An 18,946-nucleotide genomic window follows, 5' to 3' on the forward strand; every position below is an offset into this window, starting at 1 on the left:
TTTAATATGCTGATTTCTCCTTCCAAAATTTATAAAAGTTGGGTTATACCTATAAGATTATGTAACACAAAAACATTAAAACTTAAGACTTTTGAGTTACATGTAGGGTGAAGGCTATGTACTCAAAGTAGGGAAAAATAAAAGCTTATTATTTCCTATCATTTTACACCCAAAGTCTTACAGTCAGTTTGATTAAGCTGAACAGTATTTGATGTAAGGAAGGAAGAGAATAAACAAGCTCCAGCCCAGCAATTTCATATCCTGGTTTCCCTGGGCTACATTACAATACATTTAAACTACTCAACAGTCAAAACTAGACCACAAAGGAGAGGGAATGGTAGTCAGAGAAGTTTTCTTTAACTGGTAACTGAGGAAATCAAGGTTCCTGAGACAATGTTCATGACAGAAAAATGAATCAGTTGAATACAATACCTTGAGAGTCTAACCAGGCAAATTAATTTGCATCTCACTAGAAAAATTAATACAAAGATCGAGGAATTTGCCTTATTACACATTTGTAAAGAAGAAAGTAAATTAGAAATAAATTCTACTAGTCAGGAGGGCTAAAGAAGTTAGACCTTATTTCTTTAGCCAGGTCTTTATTCACTCAAATCCGAACTACATAAGGACTTGAATTATTTAGTTAAATAGTTATCATGTTAATTGGGCTTCCCTTGTGACTCAGCTGGTAAAGAATCCACCTGCAGTGAGGGAGACCTGGGTTCGATCCCTGGGTTGGGAAGATCACCCACTCCAGTACTCTGGCCTGGAGAGTACTATACCCCCTGTACAGTCCATGGGGTAGCAAAGACTTGGACATGACTGAGTGACTTTCACTATCATGTTAATTAAATTTCCCTTCAGTTCAGTTCACTTCAGTTGCTGTTGTGTCTGACTCTTTGCGACCCCATGAATCGCAGCACGCCAGGCCTCCCTCTCCATCACCAACTCCCGGAGTTCACTCAGACTCACGTCCATCGAGTCGGTGATGCCATCCAGCTATCTCATCCTCTGTTGTCCCTTTCTCCTCCTGCCCCGAGTCCCTCCCAGCATCAGAGTCTTTTCCAATGAGTCAACTCTTCGCATAAGGTGGCCAAAGTATTGGAGTTTCAGCTTTAGCATCAATGTACCTAATTTGAAAATCTCATTGCCTTGGCTCGTGGAACCCAAAGACAGTTCTTACCTTCTCCCAGTCTTTGGCCTTGCTTTTCCCTTGGAAGTCCGTGGCCTCTCTAATTTCATCAAGGACTGCCGAAGGCTTTCCTCAGTATAGGCGAGATACACATGAGAAAGGTCCACTTCAAAGGGCTATATAAAGGAAAGGAATAAGACATTCTAACACACAGATTTGAGGGAAGATTTAAAATGCTGAATAAACTCCTAGAAAAAAGCCAGAGACAAAACCAAATAAATATCTACAGATATATTTTTCTAATGCCATATATCTCAAATGTATTCACCAATCATTGGTGAAGAAGCCCTGACCCACTACAAATTCCTCAGTAGTAAATAAAAACCGTTGGTTTTTCCCTAAAGCTGCTGCTTTCTCTTGTTAACCTAAGATTAGGACCAGCTTTGAGAGGGACAGACACATTCTAGTCTCTAAACAAATTCCCAAGACCCAGAGAGGTGGTGAAAGTTTCTGAAGAGGACTCCATGCCCCTCTTGTGATACAGAAATGATAAGCTGCCCCCATGACTGCAGGTAAGCAGAACTGTCCTAATAATCACCCGATTCTAGAGCCTCTACTCTCAAAATATAAGCCTATTTTTCAGCAAAGCTGATTAACAGATATCATGATAACACAATTTAGTGACCACATTCCTATAAAGAATCAATTGTAATTTGTTTTCTTTTTTTTAAAAAAAAAAAAAAGCACTCTTACATCTTTCTCCTTTTTATCTGGAACTGGAGTCTGCTTTCTCATGTTATTTCCTGTGTAGGCAACACATTTCTCAAAAAAGGAAAAAAAGAGGGGGAGGAGAATTATCTTAATTAGCAATTAATACTATGAATGAGGTAAATTACTATGAGATATTCTGATGGTACACTCATAAAACATTATTTGAGGGATTTCCCTGGTGGTCCAGTGGTTAAGAATCTACCTGCCAACGCAGGGGATGTGGATTCAACCCCTGGTCAGGAAACTAAGACCCCACACGCCATGGGGCAACTAAGACCCAACACAGTCAAAAAGTAAATAAATAATGTTTTTTTTAAAAAAGAACAAAACATGACTTGAATGCTGGGACAGAAAGGTAGACCCAGAGGTCATTCGGTCCTACACACCAACCAATACCACCATCTCTCCTGAATATTCTGTGTTGTAACCTTTAATCATCTTATCCACCCTAGTGGATGATCATCTGATTCATCCTCTGGACCAACCTCCCCACTGTGGCCAGCACAACTCCCGTCTATAGGAAGTATTCCATTAACTGTTTCATAAAAGGATGAAGGTTAGTACTCACTAGCTGCCATTCTCCTATGTCTTCATTCCAATGGACATAGTTTTCAATCATTTCCTTTTAAAAGAGTCAAAGATGATCTACTTTTAATATTTAGTAACATTTAAAATACTGACTTAAACATGGAACTAAAATCTTAATATATTAAGTGAAAAAAGTTAAGTTTCAAAACATCATGTATTGCATGATGCCCTTTTTGGGCTTCTCAGATGGCTCTGTGGTAAAGAATCTGCCTGCCAATGCAGGAGACACAGGAGAATGAGGGTTCAATCCCTGAGTTGGGAAGATCCCTTAGAGAAGGAAATGGCAGCCCACTCCAATATTCTTGCCTGGAAAATCCCATGAAAAGAGGAGACTGCCAGGCTACAGTCCATGGGTTTGCAAGGAGCTGGACATGACTGAACAACTGAGCAAGCACATGCGATGCCCCTTTTATAAATTTAAAAATATATACCTTCAAGGAATATAAGTAGATGCAATTAAACTATATAAAAATATAAAGCAAGGAAATAAAGAATTTAGGATTCAGGATGGTGGATACCTTGAGTGTGAAGAGGTAAAGGGACGGAAGAGGGGAGAGAGAAACCATTTGGTTAAAAATAGGTCACTATAATGGTCCTAGATTTTGTTCTGGGTGACAAGTTAACTACAAAATAAGTAAATAAAAGGAGGCCATCCAAGGACCATCAAGGACAGTGTACTGTGAACCAAATATTAATTCTGAAAGAAAGAAAGAAAAGAAAATTAAAGAGAAAAAGAAAATAATATTAAGCTTAAATTGACAAATTTCTTAAAACTGTACACAGATTTAAAAGAAAGAAAAGGAAAAGAAAGAAAAAAAATTAAAGCTTATATTTAGAACAATTCTTAAAACTGTACATAGATTTAAAATAAAATTTAAAAATCAATGTTAAAGTCTACTAAAATGTACTGGAAAGAGATATTTGGTGAAAAGAATAATAGAGGCTCTGATTTTAAAATTATAGTAGTATTCAGAGTTAGCATCTATCTGGAGATGGATGGTAGTGATCATTGTACAATATTGTGAAGTACTTAATGAAATGTACTCTTAAAAAGTTAAGATGGTAAATTTCATATGTCTATTTTACCACTTCACCTCAAACGCACAGAATTAGCATCCATAAACAGGGAAAAAAAATTAGCACAGGAGTTCTGTTTATTCTATTCATAGGATAAAGAATGTTGAAAAAACAAATAGGACCTATGCCTTTACATGAATTACATGAATCTGGCCTTCCTCCTAAGGAATGAGGAATTCTTGTTCAGATACTTAGTTACTCAAACGGAGAATAATATATATATTAAGAAAAGTTAACAGCTGGAGTGAAATGTGATGGAATTAAAGAAAATTTTATCAGCAACAACTGAAATGTAAATATTTACTGCTAATTAAATTAGAAATTGCATTTCTTTAGTCCTTAACCCCAGCCAAATGACCTAATATTTAAGTCAGAGAACTTCCCACTTACTTGATAATCCTGAGGTATAAAGTTATCAATAATAAGCATCTGAAGTCTCAGTTCCCGGCTAAGTTGTCGAATGTTCTCCAAGAGGCCTTCAATTTCCCTCTGATGTTCTTGTTGGAGATCAGCCATCTACCAGAATCAATGAAAATACTAAGGACAAGTAAGATTTTAAATACAAAACAATTTCATCTGACAGGGCAGTAGTCAAGGAAACTTTGTAAAAGCTTACCCAGTTCTTTCACAAAAATAATGGACAGAATATTCTAACACTATCACTGTCCACTCCACCACATTAGTAGTTAAGGCTGAAATAAACTATTTTTACTAGCTTAACAGATGAAATTTAAAATTGCACATAAAGGTGAAAATTTTATTTCTGTAAAATTGTAAGCACACTTTATGACTCCTTTAGGATTCTTAATCATACTTAATCAAAGCTAAAAAATTCAAACAACAACAACAGGTAATTTCTAAGAGATCAACCTCTGACTTTGCAGCCATCAGCATAGTCCAAACTTTCTTTAATTTCTTGGTCTTTCCTTGTGCTTCTTCTTGCAAACTGGTATACTTTTCTTCAATATCCAAGCGTTCTTGCTATGACAAAAAGTGGTGAACTTCAGAATAATTTTCTTCATTAAAGCTTAATTAACAAATGATATAAATGTTTAGCAAGTATTATCTTTCAAAGCAATCCATAGATATGCTTTAAAATTTTATTAAGACTATAGACGCTCAGCTTTTCACTATAAAAGTAAATACCTCAGATGAAACATCAACCAACAATAAAAATTCACATCACCTCTTTTTCCTCAAGTTCTCTACGAAGTTGCTCTGCTCTTCTTCTCCTTTCTTCCAGTTCCATGTTGGATTCTTCAAGAAGTTTCTCTTGTTCCTCAGCTTTTGCCAACAAATCAACACCACCAACAATTACCTTCTTCTCCAGTGCAGATAATTTCTCTAGCAAAGACTGATGCTCCTGTCTGTTAATTAAAATGAGAATACACAATATCCATCAATTATGTACTATTCTACTAAATTTACCCAAATGTAACAAAAATTTAGATATATAATTTCATAATAGGAATGTAATTACATCTCTCTCAAATTACACAACTGGGTAGTAGTATTGCTTTTAATTACAATTCAATTTTCTTGCTTATGCATACTGTAAGAAAAAACCCAGAAATTTAAATCACAAATTCATCTCAATTCAGTAATACTCACTGGGCCTTAAGAAGATCTTTTTCCCGTTTCTCTAACTCAGCTCTAGCCTTGTTTCTTTCTTCTTCTTCCATGTCAAGCTTTGTTTCAAGTGCTTTTCTCTCTTCATCAATTTTTGCTTGCATTTCAACCATCTTATCTGGGGAAACTTTCTTTTTACCTGTTTGAGTCATTTAATTGCAACAATCACTTCAGAGTCAGTATTTCAGACATACACATTACCTTCAAAGATACACTCCTCAAGAATACAAAATCAAATCTCAACATTTTAAGGAAATCAACTGAACAGTATTTTTTATTTCTACTTATTATGTTCCTAAAAGATTTTTTAACTGCTAAATGCAAACTGTTATCCAACTGTGCAATGATAACTAAGAACAAAAGTACGTAAAAGAGAAAATGAGACGAGTAGGAAAAGAGAGAGATTAACAGGAAAACCAAATAAATAAAAAAGCAAAGATCTCTGTATCCCCAAATGACATATTTCACCAAAAAAGCAGTATCATTATTTAGGTACTTTTTTCTGATAACCAGGTACAAAATCAAGTCACTTCTCAAAACACATTCCCACAAAATTTATTAAAATGAACGAATAAGTAAAAGTCACACACAAATCAGACAGAATTTATATCAAGTCGTTTTTAAGACTGAATATATCTCCAGAGGTTTTTAAAAATTTTACTTGATAAAATTACTTGAAAGTATTTTATTTCATAGCATACTTTTAAAGGAAGTAATGCTATACTGATTATGTAACAGTTACATAGTAATTAACCAGTCATTTTTTAGTTGCTGAGCTGTTATGACATATCATCAAATCTTAAATGAACAACTAAAGTAACTTATTATGTCAAATTCAGGATCCTAAATCTCCCTAAATCAGATTAAACATTTCAAGTGTGAAATATAAGTAGAAATATTATCAAATAATACAGCTAGAAATATAATTTCCAAATGACTATTTTGATTATAATGCCTAACACAATGTTTTTTATATATATATATGTATAGTAAATGTTCACTAAAGATTTAATGAATTTTAAAATCATGAAATTAAAATGAAAAAGAAAAAAAGAAAAACCAGCTTATTAAACTCGTTATGAAACCGAATTAAAGATAATTCATTTCTGGTAATACAATTTCTTTGAAATGTACTTTCCTTCAGAAAAAACAATCAAATTTTTCGTAGAACTGGTCTGAGGCTCTCCTGAAAGCTTTCTGTCATTCTTAACTTCCTTCCCAAAGGACCACAGAAGAGTGTAGAAGAATTTATAAACTGTTAATGTCTCCACCCAAAAACTAACCCCACATGCTGACAAGGAAAGAGAACTGAAAGATAAAGATGATGGAGATATATATATATCTGAATAAACTCTTTCAGGAACCACAAAATGATGAATCATTCACAAGCTTTAATTCTTTGGGTTAAAATCATATAAAACCCCCAAAGGTTTAAAATACATTACCCTTCACTTCTTCAGAAATGTAAGTCCAGAGCAAACTAAAGCCACAAGATGAATAAGTTAAATAAAAGAGTAAACAAAAGCACTGATCCAAATTCATGCTTTGGTGTGGTGTGATTCATTGCATCCCAAAGTCAGGTTACAGACCTGACTCTATTGGCTTTTTTAGCACAATCACCTGTATTGAACACTCTGAACTATACTGCTAGAAAGTAATATTAAAAAGTAATTTAACTCTTATTCCCAATGAATTCCTAGAAAGGATTTCCCATCAGTAGTAACTATTTCTTAGAAATTTGAGGGGGGAAAGTGTAAGTTCAAGTATAAAGTAAGTGTATGCGCTAAAATAATTATGATTTCCTTTAGACTCTAAAATTATGGTAAAGAAAAAATGAAAAATATGTTAAAAATTGTATGTGTGAAAACTGTATGTGTATAGAGGAAATGGTCCCCTCAACACACGTACATTCATTTTTTAGGCTTCTAGGGTTGCAACTGTGTTGTTAGTTAAAAATACATAGTTTCCAAATGCATTAAAAAGCAGCTAAATAAGAAAATATATATATGTGTAGAGATACAAAAGTACATGCCTATTGATGAATTACTACTATGCCTGAACTGCTTCACTTATTCAAAATTATTCAGGTAATATTTTCAAACTGATGTTTTAGCAGCAAAAATCTTACTGTGTCCTCACAGCATTTTCATAAAAATGACCATATATACATAGTTTCAGTTTCAAAAGTCTGATATTTAAGTAATATATTATTTTAGCCAGAATTAGTCTGATGAATTGCATTTACTGTAAGCTAAATGTGGATATGTAGCAACTTTAACAAGGCACTTAAAAACATGATATTATGAAAAGTCACTTTTGGATTTTTTTTTAAGATTTTAAAAATATATTAATGAATCAAACCAACCAACCAACCAATTAAAAAAAAAAAAAAAACCTTCTAAAATTGTAAAAATTTAACACAAAGTTTCAGGTAAAAAAAATCTAAAAAGAATGTTAATGCCACAGAATATTTAACTGAGCCAAAGAGGAGTGATAAATATTTTAATTCCCATCTACCACATCCTCTAACCAAAACTGAAGTGAACTTCGGCAAGGCAAAATTAAAGGGAAGAATTTTAGGAAGTGTTATTGAATTAACTTCATTTTCATTACATGAGTATCCATGGCCATCCATAACCAGGCATTTGAGTCCTTGGTTTAAAAAAAGGAGGAAAATGCTTGTATATGAAATCATTTATATTTCTAAAATTTGGCTTACTAGGTCTTTAAGAATTGAGAGAAATGATTATGCCATGTGGTTCTGGTGATATATTTATTTTTATTGCTTATTTTGTTAATTAGGTCTAGAATATACAATGTGTCACTGTCAAGCTAGTAGTTCAGAATTGTTTCCTTAAGAAGATAATTTGGAAACTAAAATGTTCCTAATACCTTTGTTAATAAAAACTGAAATAAGCTTTTTAAAAAAGAATTGAATAAAAAAGGAATTTAAAAAATGCTAAAGCTGAAATATACTTTAAAATACAAGACACATACTTACCTTGTAAAAAAATGAATTAAAAAATTGTAATGTGGTTAAATAAAAGTTCTCTATAGTTTAAATAATTGTACCATGTGGAGTGCAAATCAATCACACCAACCTGCTTGATCTTTCAACAAGAAGTAGTAAGCAAATCGGAGACAGGAAGCATATGCACAGAGATGAAGAGGAAAAAAAGAAAAAAACATTATTTCTTTTGTAAAACAAAGAAAAATGTATTATAGCATTTATTTATAGTATAAGTATAGGAGTACAATCATTATACAAACTGAAATAGATCAGTTTTATGCAAAAAGAAAAGTATATGCAACATAATCAGAGATGATCATTTAAGCAAGGACAGTAAGATTAATTTAGTCATATTTCTAATCAACCTTGACTCCCAAACTTGCAAATATAACAGTTGAGCAACAAATAGAGGACATGGAATTGGGAACCTGCTAAGACCTGGCAAGTAATATAAAGAGCAAAACAGGAAATAAAGCCAATTTTAAAAATTAGTAAGTTAAAAGTAGCAGAAGTCACACTGTCCATTTTCAAAATTTCCCAATTCAATGACCTCTAATAAGGATACATTACAGGTGTGCCCCCCTTTAAGAAAATCGAACGCAAAACCTTCAACCAACTAAACAAATAAACTGGAGAAATTTGCAGTGATCATGTAACTAACAGAAGCACTTAATAAAGAATTTTTAAAGACAGCAATTCTCCCAATACAACTGATTTCCCAACTTGATTTATAAGCATTTTCAAGAAATGCTTATTGCATAAAGTGAAGTACACCTGTACAGTAACAAACTTGCATTCAATCTATTAGTAGATTGTTAAGGGTAATTATAATGATTCTATAGAAGTAAATGATCAATTGATGATTCAAGCAAACAACACCTAAAAAAAAAAAGGGCCATTCATATTTTTAAAAAGGAAGGTACATACAAGTTACACACAGCAACCACATGCTGGGGCAACCATCTTTCCACGTCATCAACATACCACAGTGCAACAAAAGAACTGAACATTATACACTAGGTACACAAAGAGTAACTAAAACTGCTTGAACTACAATTCATTTCATAACAAATTTTCATGTAAATACCTTTTAAGAATTAAAGTAAAATTTTAAAACAGAAAATTAAATTATAATACCTCCCACTCAGATATTTTCTTACATTTAGCAATTTATAATACAAAATGAGACTTCTATATGGTTTCTAAAGCAATGTTATGTCTTTTGAGTTAGCTTATGAAATTAACTGTCTTGAAAAAATATAAGGACAATAGAGAAAATAATTCCTAATATTCTGAGAATTCTTCCTCTAGAAAGCTAAAAGCATGAGAACAACAACCAAATGTTTTTGTTATTAGTTTTGGAAAGGTAAGAATATATAGATAATGCTTTAAAAAGCAGTAAGCTGCAAGCTAGTACAAGAAAGCATCAATTCTCTTTTCTTCTGAAACTAAAATATAAATAAAATTAATAATACTTGTCAAAATTATGGTTTAAGAAAAAGCTTTAGATTTGAAATAAGACAGATCCTGCACAATTTTTGTGGATCTGAATTCTCTAATCATAACATAGAAAGTTTCTTAAAATCAATCAGGTCATTTAGAAATAGAGATAAATGGTAATTTGATATAAAATACCATTCAATTTATCTTTACTTGCTTCAAACTTTACATTTTTCTTTATTTGGGAGCTTTTGGTCTTAAGTTACCCCTAAGAATAGGACGCCAAAGCATAAAATCTTTTAAACTACAAGATATGTTATAATTGGCACCACTGTACTTCCAAACATAATGTGTACCTTATGAAATTCAGAATTTTGTTATTATAGATAGGTCCCTTACACTGACTAGGAGTATGACGAAACATGAAAAGGAACCTTAAGAGTTATTCTCCTATACAGCTTACTAGCTCTCTTTACATTATCTCAACTGCAAAAGCATGAATCTCTCTTCCATTGTCTCAAACATAAGCTTAAGCATATGTTTTAACAATTATGGTTAACTGGAAGCAATGAAGAGGGGAGGAAATATCACCACATGCTTTGTTTTACTGAGAAGTCCAACATGTATTCTTTAAGTCATGACAGGGAGCGGTGCAGCATTTCTCAAATGAAGCCCATGAGTTATGGAAAAGCCAAAGCTCTGTTAGAGAATTTAAGAGCTACCACTCACTAGGCAAGAACTTATCCAGAGGTTTCTCTATGACAGAACATGTGGAGTCTGAACTACTGCTGCTGCTACTGCCTGGAAGACAAAGAAATGAGCCCAACGGGAACCAAAGAAAGAGGAACAAGAAAATGAACACATACACAGAGAAAGAATTTTAAAGGACAATCAAGTTTTGTATTAAAGAACCAAAACTTACTTTCCCTTAAAATCAGTCTTGGCAGTCTATGTAGTATTCTCTAATTACAAAGCCATACAGGGGAATTAGAAACTGTATTCCTTTAAGTATCCACTGTAGGCAAACCTCACTATTCACTTAAAGTATAGTAATTCAGAGGTTTGGAATGACAAGAATAAAAAATAAGTCACTTGGTGACAAATAAGTCTATTTAAACCATTTACGTTGATAAACTAACAGAACTGAGCTTAAAAGTCATGCACAATTAAAGTTATAGGAATGATAAATTACCCTTTAATACAAACAGTTTGGGTATGTCTCCAATTTCACTCTTTCATCTCCAAAACATCAAACTATCAGATATACATGTTTAAAGTTTCACAGAATTTAGAAGGCTTACTGAAATTTTGAAAATTTCTAAGCCTTGAAGGAAGATGTTACTATTAAATATTTTAATATAGTAAGTAAGCCATGGCATTTTTCTAAATTCAAATTTTCATTTTTAAACAAATCTATTATCTGTTTCAGCTTTGAATAGCTTACTCTGAAAAAATATGTATGGACACAAAACCGTTTCTCTAAATCAAGGGTCAGTAATCACTTGCTGTAAAGGGACACAAGATAAGTGCTTTAGGCTTCACAGGCCATACAGACATATGTGAAGACAGCTGTAGACTGTATGTAAACAAATGAACATGGCTGCTTAATAAACTACATTTACAAAAACAGGTGGTGGGCTGATTTTGGTCAGCAGACTACTTGGCAACTCTTGCTCTAAATTATATTTTTCCTGCCTTTTGAAGGACTCTCTATGGCTTTTAAATTTGGGACACCTGATCAAACAGTGATGAGTTATTTTCAGCAAGAACATCTTACTAAGACAAGCAAAATATGCACCAGCTCGAAAACAATGATCCACATTAATGGAAGAGAGTTCTGAAATAAATACTCAGATAGAAAGATCTGAAATGTAGCCCATTATAATGTTTGTCTTTCTTTTGTACTGTCATCTATATCTTTATCACAATATACAGTTTTAATTGATACTTGGAAACGAACACTCTGTTAACAGATCAGTACATTTTATAAAGAAAATACATTTTGCATGCTATTATATAATAGAATCCTTCTACAAATTTATTAAAAACTCAATGACTTTTAAAGCTTAATCATATTTGAAAAAAATTCACATTATCTTAACTTTCTAAAATATTCAGATCCCTAACACAGATAAAAGTCCCCACATTAAAATCCCACATGAAATTTAAAAATGGAATATCCACTATCACAGATTTTTATAATTCTAAGTAGTATAAAAAACTAGAACATACTGTATGCTGATTGATCTAGAAATAACAGATCAGTATAGGAAGAAAAAATAATGCAAAGTTAACGAGGTATACAGCAAATCCTCTGTTCAAACTGCTACCACAATAAAAAATAGCAAAATAAAAAGCATGTACTCAACAGCCTTAGGAATGTTAAACCGTCATTAGGCAGCAATTTCATTTAATTTCTAGAACACTGAAATGAACTTACTCCTCCTTTTTTTCCTTTTCTCTCCATCTTCTCCAACCTCACCCTCTTCATCATCCTCTTCCTCTGAACCGCTGATATCAGAGCCTGATATTTCTTCCCCTTGAACAGAAATTTAATACAACGATATTTATTCTGTACCAGGTCACTGCCTATTCAGGAAACGCCTGTATCAACTTTCTTCATTAAGTTTTTGTGCCCGAAACAAACCTTATTTTAATATTCCTAGAGAGTATATCAGATATGTTAGCCTCAGAAACAGATATGATATACACAGAGGTTTTATTTTTAAAGTTCCTAAAGAGAACTTATATGCAGAGTACACCATGAGAAACGCTGGCCTGGAAGAAGCACAAGCTGGAATCAAGATTGCCGGGAGAAATATCAATAACCTCAGATATGCAGATGACACCACCCTTATGGCAGAAAGTGAAGAGAAACTAAAAAGCCTCTTGATGAAAGTGAAAGAGGAGACTGAAAAAGTTGGCTTAAAGCTCAACATTCAGAAAACGAAGATCATGGCATCCGGTCCCATCACTTCATGGCAAATAGATGGGTAAACAGTGGAAATAGTGGCAGACTTTATTTTTTTGGGCTCCAAAATCACTGCAGATGGTGACTGCAGCCATGAAATTAAAAAACGCTTACTCCTTGAAGAAAAGTTACGACCAACCTAGATAGCATATTGAAAAGCAGAGACATTACGTTGCCTACAAAGGTCCTTCTAGTCAAGACTATGGTTTTTCCCGTGGTCATGTATGGCTGTGAGAGTTGGACTGTGAAGAAAGCTGTGCACCAAAGAATTGATGCTTTTGAACTGTGATGTTGGAGAAGACTCTTGAGAGTCCCCTGGACTGCAAAGAGATCCAGCCAGTCCATTCTAAAGGAGATCAGCCCTGGGTGTTCTTTGGAAGGAATGATGCTAAAGCTGAAACTCCAGTACTTTGGCCACCTCATGTGAAGAGCTGACTCATTGGAAAAAGTGAGTTAACCCTAACCCTAACCCCAACCCTAACCCCAACCCCAAGCCTAACCCTAACTTTGACCTATTCAAACTTTAAAAAGACTCTGATGGTTGGAAGGATTGGGGGCAGGAGGAAAAGGGGATGACAGAGGATGAGATGGCTGGATGGCATCCCTGACTTGATGGACGTGAGTCTGAGTGAACTCCGGGAGTTGGTGATGGACAGGGAGGCCTGGTGTGCTGCAATTCATGGGGTCACAAAGAGTCGGACACGACTGAGTGACTGGACTGAACTGGAAAGAGAATTTAAGACTTTGACCTATTTAAACTTTAAAGTGATTAGTTTACAGTTTTAAATGTTACATGTTAGAGGTATTATTTCAATGTTTGAAAAATATGATCACTTTTGGAATGCATTTTTTCCTCAGTTTTCTGTTTAAGATTTCATTTATTTATTTTTATAAATGCCACATCTCATTGGCTCATTTCTTTTGCTGCTTTATTTTTTGGCTGCACTGGGTCTTCATTACCATGTGCAGGCTTCTCCAGTTGCAGCTGGCAGGCTCTAAAGCACGTGGACTCTGTAGTTATGGCGCACAGGCTTAGTTGCGGTACGTGGGATCTTAGTTCCCTGATCAGATATCGAACTTGGGTCCCTTGAATTGAGAGCATGGAGTCTTATCCACTGGACCACCAGGAAAATCTCAAAGATTTTAAATAATTTATCCAACCTTTTTATAGTTTAAGAGCCATACAACGGTCATCTAACACACGATCCCACTTTTAGGACTATATCGCATCAAGTAATAGAAGAAGGGCTTATTTGTACAACAAGTATGTTAATCTAAAAAAAATTTTTAAAAAGGAAATTACAAAGCTAATATTAATGCAGATCAGTGCTATGGCACCTTCAAAGTAGTTATTTAAAATTACCACTGTCCACATATGAAATGTCTAGGAAAATAAAGATAACTGGGTGGGAGGGAGTAAAATATATACTAATCATAATCAGATCAGATCAGATCAGTCGCTGAGTCGTGTCTGACTCTTTGCGACCCCATGAATTGCAGCACGTCAGGCCTCCCTGTCCATCACCAACTCCCGGCGTTCACTCAGACTCACGTCCATCGAGTCAGGGATGCCATCCAGCCATCTCATCCTCTGTCGTCCCCTTCTCCTCCTGCCCCCAATCCCTCCCAGCATCAGAGTCTTTTCCAATGAGTCAACTCTTCACATGAGGTGGCCAAAGTACTGGAATTTCAGCTTTAGCATCATTCCTTCCAAAGAAATCCCAGGGCTGATCTCCTTCAGAATAGTTGAACCTAAAAAACAAAAAGTAGAAAGAATTCAGAGTCTTGGGAGAAGAAATTCATTAAACATATATTTCTTCAGGTCCACAAACAATGACACCCTGGTAGCAATGAGTACACCTAATGCCTAAATCTTGGTTTCTAAATACCATTCTCCAATGAAAGGAACCAGGGAGAAACAGATGATTTTAAGAACAAGGTAAGAAAAATATAAAAATGAGCCCCAAACATCTGTGGTGCCAGATAATGAGGAAGTGATAAGCAAACAAACTGGTGAGAGCATGCTGAAAGGATACAGGAACTACCCTGAAACTAAATGGCCAAAGCTGGAAAATTTGAACAATAAAATAAATAATATTATTGTATTATAAACCCACAGACTAAAATAAATATCCATGAGTCCATACTGACATTAAAAAATAATAGGGGAGAGGAGACTGATCTTCCTTACACTAAAATTCAGAACACTAAACATTAGAAAGAAAAATGGGAAGAAAACGTTATCACTGAGCAAATCCACAGAACTACTGTTGGATGCTAAAATCACGGGAAGAAAAGTACGATGAGAAACAGAAGTTTTGTATAGTGTCAAAGTATATCTCCACAAGATATAAATTACAAAGGAAATAATAAAATAAATTTACAGTGGAGAAAATGTGCAGAATAATTATGAGAAGTGAAAGTGAAAGTCACTCAGTTGTGTCTCACTCTTTGCAACCCCATGGACTATACAGTCCATGGAATTCTCCAGGCCAGAATACTGGAGTGCGTAGCCTTTCCCTTCTCCAAGGAATCTTTCAGTGGTGAACATTTGCAGAATAATTATGAGAAAACTACAGATAAATTCAAATTGAGGAACATTCTACAAATATATGACCAATACTCTTCAAAATGTCATGATTACAAAGACTGAGGAATTAGAGACTGAAGGATATTAAACAGACATGACAACTATCAGTAAATGCAATGCATGATCTATAACTGGATCCTGAACTACAAAAAAAAGGGCAGTGAAGAGAAAACTGTCAAAATTCTAGTAAGAATCTATGGATTAGTTAAAAAGTTTCTATCACTATAAATTTCCTGGTATGATAATGTAAGATGTTAACATCAGGAGAAGCTGGGTAATAGGTACATAGGAACTCTCCTTGCTATACTGTGAGTTTTCTATAAACCTAAAATTATTTTGAAATAAAAGTTAAAAAGTTATTCTTTTAATAGTTTTGCCTATTTTTAGATTACTCCTATGATCAACTCTATTAACTGGATTATAAGAAATGTCCTAAGAGTGTAAATAAAATGAAGTTAATTAAAAATAAAGTTAGCATTACCATATATCTAGCAACTTCACCTCTGGATATATATCCAAAAGAACTGAAAGCAAGGACTCGAACAGATATTTGTACATCCACATTCATAAGAGCATTATTCCCAATAGTCAGAAGGTAGAAGCAACGTAAGTATACATTAACAGATGAAAGGATAAAAAGAAACATGGAAGAAAATTCTGACTCATGCCACAATATGGATGACTACTGAGGACCTTATGCTTTGTAAAATAAGCCAGACACAACAGGAGACATATTGTATGATTCTACTTATATGGGGTACTTAGAACAGTCAAATTCATAGAGACAGAAAGTAGAATAATGATTACCAGGGATTGAGGGAGAGAGAGGGATAGGGATTTAGCATTTAATGGGTACAGAGAGAGGTTCATTTTGGGATTATTAAAAAGTCCTGGAGATGGATGGTGGTGACAGCTGAAGAACAATGCCAATGTACTTAATGCCACAGAACTTAACATAAAAATAGTTAAAATGGTAAATTTTATGTTATGTATTATATATTTTACCACAATTTTTAAAATGTAAAAACTGAGTCAGAAATATAAAGGTATGAACTCAATACTAACAAATCTAAGAAATTTTACATCTTTGAAACATACTGACTATAAATACCACCTAGTGGTCACAGTTAAAATACCAAATTTCATTATCTAAGAGGCAGCTAAATTATAGCTCTTCCTCAAAAATCTTACTCAAATTTACTGAATCAGCACCTTCTTCAAATGTTTATGATGTCTGGATCTGAATTTTACATCTGATTTAACCAGTTTCCCCACAGACTGGAGAAAGGCAATTTCAAAGCCCTTTATTCACCAGGTATGCAAAGGAGCCCTGTGCCAGCTAGTTCATAGCATTACGATTCAGGGAGTTACTGACCACCTAACAATGGTTGGTAAATTTCTCACCCTCATGACAAGGTCTTCAAATTTTCTAAACATCTAACATTATATCTTGTTAGAAAAGGATTTCCAAAATAGAATCTCATGTTCAAATATGAAAGCATATTTTCAAGGCCATGCAACCAATTTTCACTTATAGTAAACTAGGTTTCCATGAGCAGTCAATGCACCAATTATGTTAGAGCCTTTGTTTGTGTGGATCACAACTGTGGAAAATTCTTAAAGAGATGGGAATACCAGACCACCTTACCTGCCTCCTGAGAAACTTGGATGCAGGTCAAGAAGAAACAGAACCAGAACAAATGACTGGTTCAAAACTGGGAAGGAAGTACAACAAGGCTGTATATTGTCACTCTGTTTATTTAACTTCTATGCAGAGTATATCATGAGAAATGCTGGGCTAGATGAATCACAAGCTCGAATCAAGATTGCTGGGAGAAGTATCAACAACCTCAGATATGCAGATGATACCACTCTAATGGCAGAAAGTGAAGACGAACTAAAAAGCCTGTTGATGATGGTGAAAGAGGAGAGTGAAAAAGCTGGCTTAAAACTCAACATTAAAAGAACTAAGATCATGGCATCTGGTCCCATCACTTTAAGACAAATAGAAGGGAAAAGTGGAAACAGTGACAAATTTTATTTTCTTGGATTCCAAAATCACTGTAGATGGTGACTATAGCCATGAAATTAAAAGACACTTGCTCCTTGGAAGGAAAGCTATGACAAATCTAGACAGCATATGAAAAAGCAGAGATACAAAAGCAGAGGTATCACTTTGCCAACCAAGTCCCACATAGTCAAAGCTATGGTTTTTCCAGTAGTCCTGTATGGATGTGACAGTTGGACCATAAAGAAGGCTGAGTGCCGAAGAATTGATGCTTTTGAATTGTGGTGCTGGAGAAGACTCTTGAGAGGACCGTGGACTGCAAGGAGATCAAACCGGTCAATCTTAAAGGAAACAAACCCTTAATACTCATTGGAAGGTCTGACGCTCAAGCTCCAATAATTTGGCCACCTGATGTAAAGAGCCAACTCATTGGAAAAGACCCCGATGCTGGGAAAGACTGAAGGGGGCAGCAGAGGATGAGATGGTTAGATAGCATCACTGACTCAGTGGCCATGAATTTGAGGAAACTCCAGGAGATAGTGGACAGAGAAGCCTGGTGTGCTGCAGTTCATGGGGTTGCAAGGAGTGGAATGCAACTTGGCAACTGAACAGCAACAACAAACAACAAACTGTGTTTACCCATAACTCTGTAATTGCTTTATTGACTTCAAGTAATAGTGCCTGGGATCTATTACAAAGAACTCTGGTCATAACTAATACATGTATGGTAGAACTCACTCAGAGAGAGAATCAAAAATTCCTTGTTTAATAAGTGATCATATGAAATCTTTATGAAAGATCATGAGGACTGAGATAGAGGTTGTAAATCAAATGAATTTTTAAATCACTACACAAACATTACATAATTTTACTTGAGCTTGATGTGAAAATGCTTAATAATGTAAGTAGCAAGTTACTGTGCAAAAATATTCCCTTAAACATCAATATCAGAGGTTCAGAGAATTTTTAATGGGTGGTTTTATTAGAACACTTATTGCTTAAAAACACATTTTTAACCAACATTAAGATTAATATTTTCAGGAAAACGTTACCTTCTTCAAGCTTTTTTTTCAGTTCTTCTATTTCCTTCTGAAACTGACGAAGCAAAGCATCCTTTGGATCTTCATTAATTCTAGCTTTATTTTTAATATTCTTAGCACGATTAGCATACCGCAATGTACTGATGGTTTCATCATAATTGTAATCTGCTGGCCCAATATTTGCACACTGTTGAATTAGGAACACAAAACATTTTGCTGTACATGTGATACAGTTTTAAAACTTTAATTTATTTTTATAAATAAATAATATTTATAATATTATTTTTATTATTATATTTTAATTTTTTAAATTTATTTATATTTTGGCCACGCTGCATGGCATGCATGACCTTAGTTCCCTGACCTGGGATGGAAACTGCAGCATCCCCTACAGTGGAAGCTTAATCACTCACTGGACTATCAGGGAAGTTCCAACACACTTAAAACTACTACCATTATGAATATATCAAAGAATTCTGGAACATATTTCCACTCTGGCTGTGAAAAAGAGGGCATCACCCCATGGGTTTCCAAACAATCCAATTACAGGCTAGCACACATGGTGTGCTAGAAAGTTGAGTTCAGTTCAGTCGCTCAGTCGTGTCCGACTCTTCGCGACCCCATGAATCGCAGCACTTCAGGCCTCCCTGTCCATCACCAACTCCCGGAGTTCACTCAGACTCACGTCCA

The 18,946-nt window shown here is 34.5% G+C and overlaps 1 protein-coding gene across 7 annotated transcripts in view; it reads right to left on the bottom strand.

Annotated features, from left to right (window-relative positions):
* The window catches only part of KIF3A (kinesin family member 3A), a 94,103-nt gene that overhangs the window by 3,718 nt on the left and 71,439 nt on the right, over positions 1–18,946 (bottom strand). For 4 of the 7 annotated variants that reach the window (XM_027547092.1, XM_027547088.1, XM_027547091.1 and 1 more), the window contains 11 exons: positions 18,269–18,443; positions 12,088–12,186; positions 10,377–10,448; positions 8,299–8,307; positions 5,180–5,336; positions 4,755–4,935; positions 4,439–4,549; positions 3,959–4,084; positions 2,472–2,525; positions 1,886–1,954; positions 1,184–1,308 (listed from right to left, as the gene is read on the bottom strand). In XM_027547092.1, coding sequence (XP_027402893.1) covers positions 1,184–1,308; positions 1,886–1,954; positions 2,472–2,525; positions 3,959–4,084; positions 4,439–4,549; positions 4,755–4,935; positions 5,180–5,336; positions 8,299–8,307; positions 10,377–10,448; positions 12,088–12,186; positions 18,269–18,443 — 1,178 coding nt within the window. The remainder of the gene's footprint in view (positions 1–1,183; positions 1,309–1,885; positions 1,955–2,471; positions 2,526–3,958; positions 4,085–4,438; positions 4,550–4,754; positions 4,936–5,179; positions 5,337–8,298; positions 8,308–10,376; positions 10,449–12,087; positions 12,187–18,268; positions 18,444–18,946) is intronic. The other 3 variants (XM_027547089.1, XM_027547094.1, XM_027547090.1) reach the window with 2 other exon arrangements.

Source organism: Bos indicus x Bos taurus, chromosome 7 (genome assembly GCF_003369695.1).
Source record: "Bos indicus x Bos taurus breed Angus x Brahman F1 hybrid chromosome 7, Bos_hybrid_MaternalHap_v2.0, whole genome shotgun sequence".
Classification (NCBI taxonomy): Eukaryota; Metazoa; Chordata; class Mammalia; order Artiodactyla; family Bovidae; genus Bos; species Bos indicus x Bos taurus.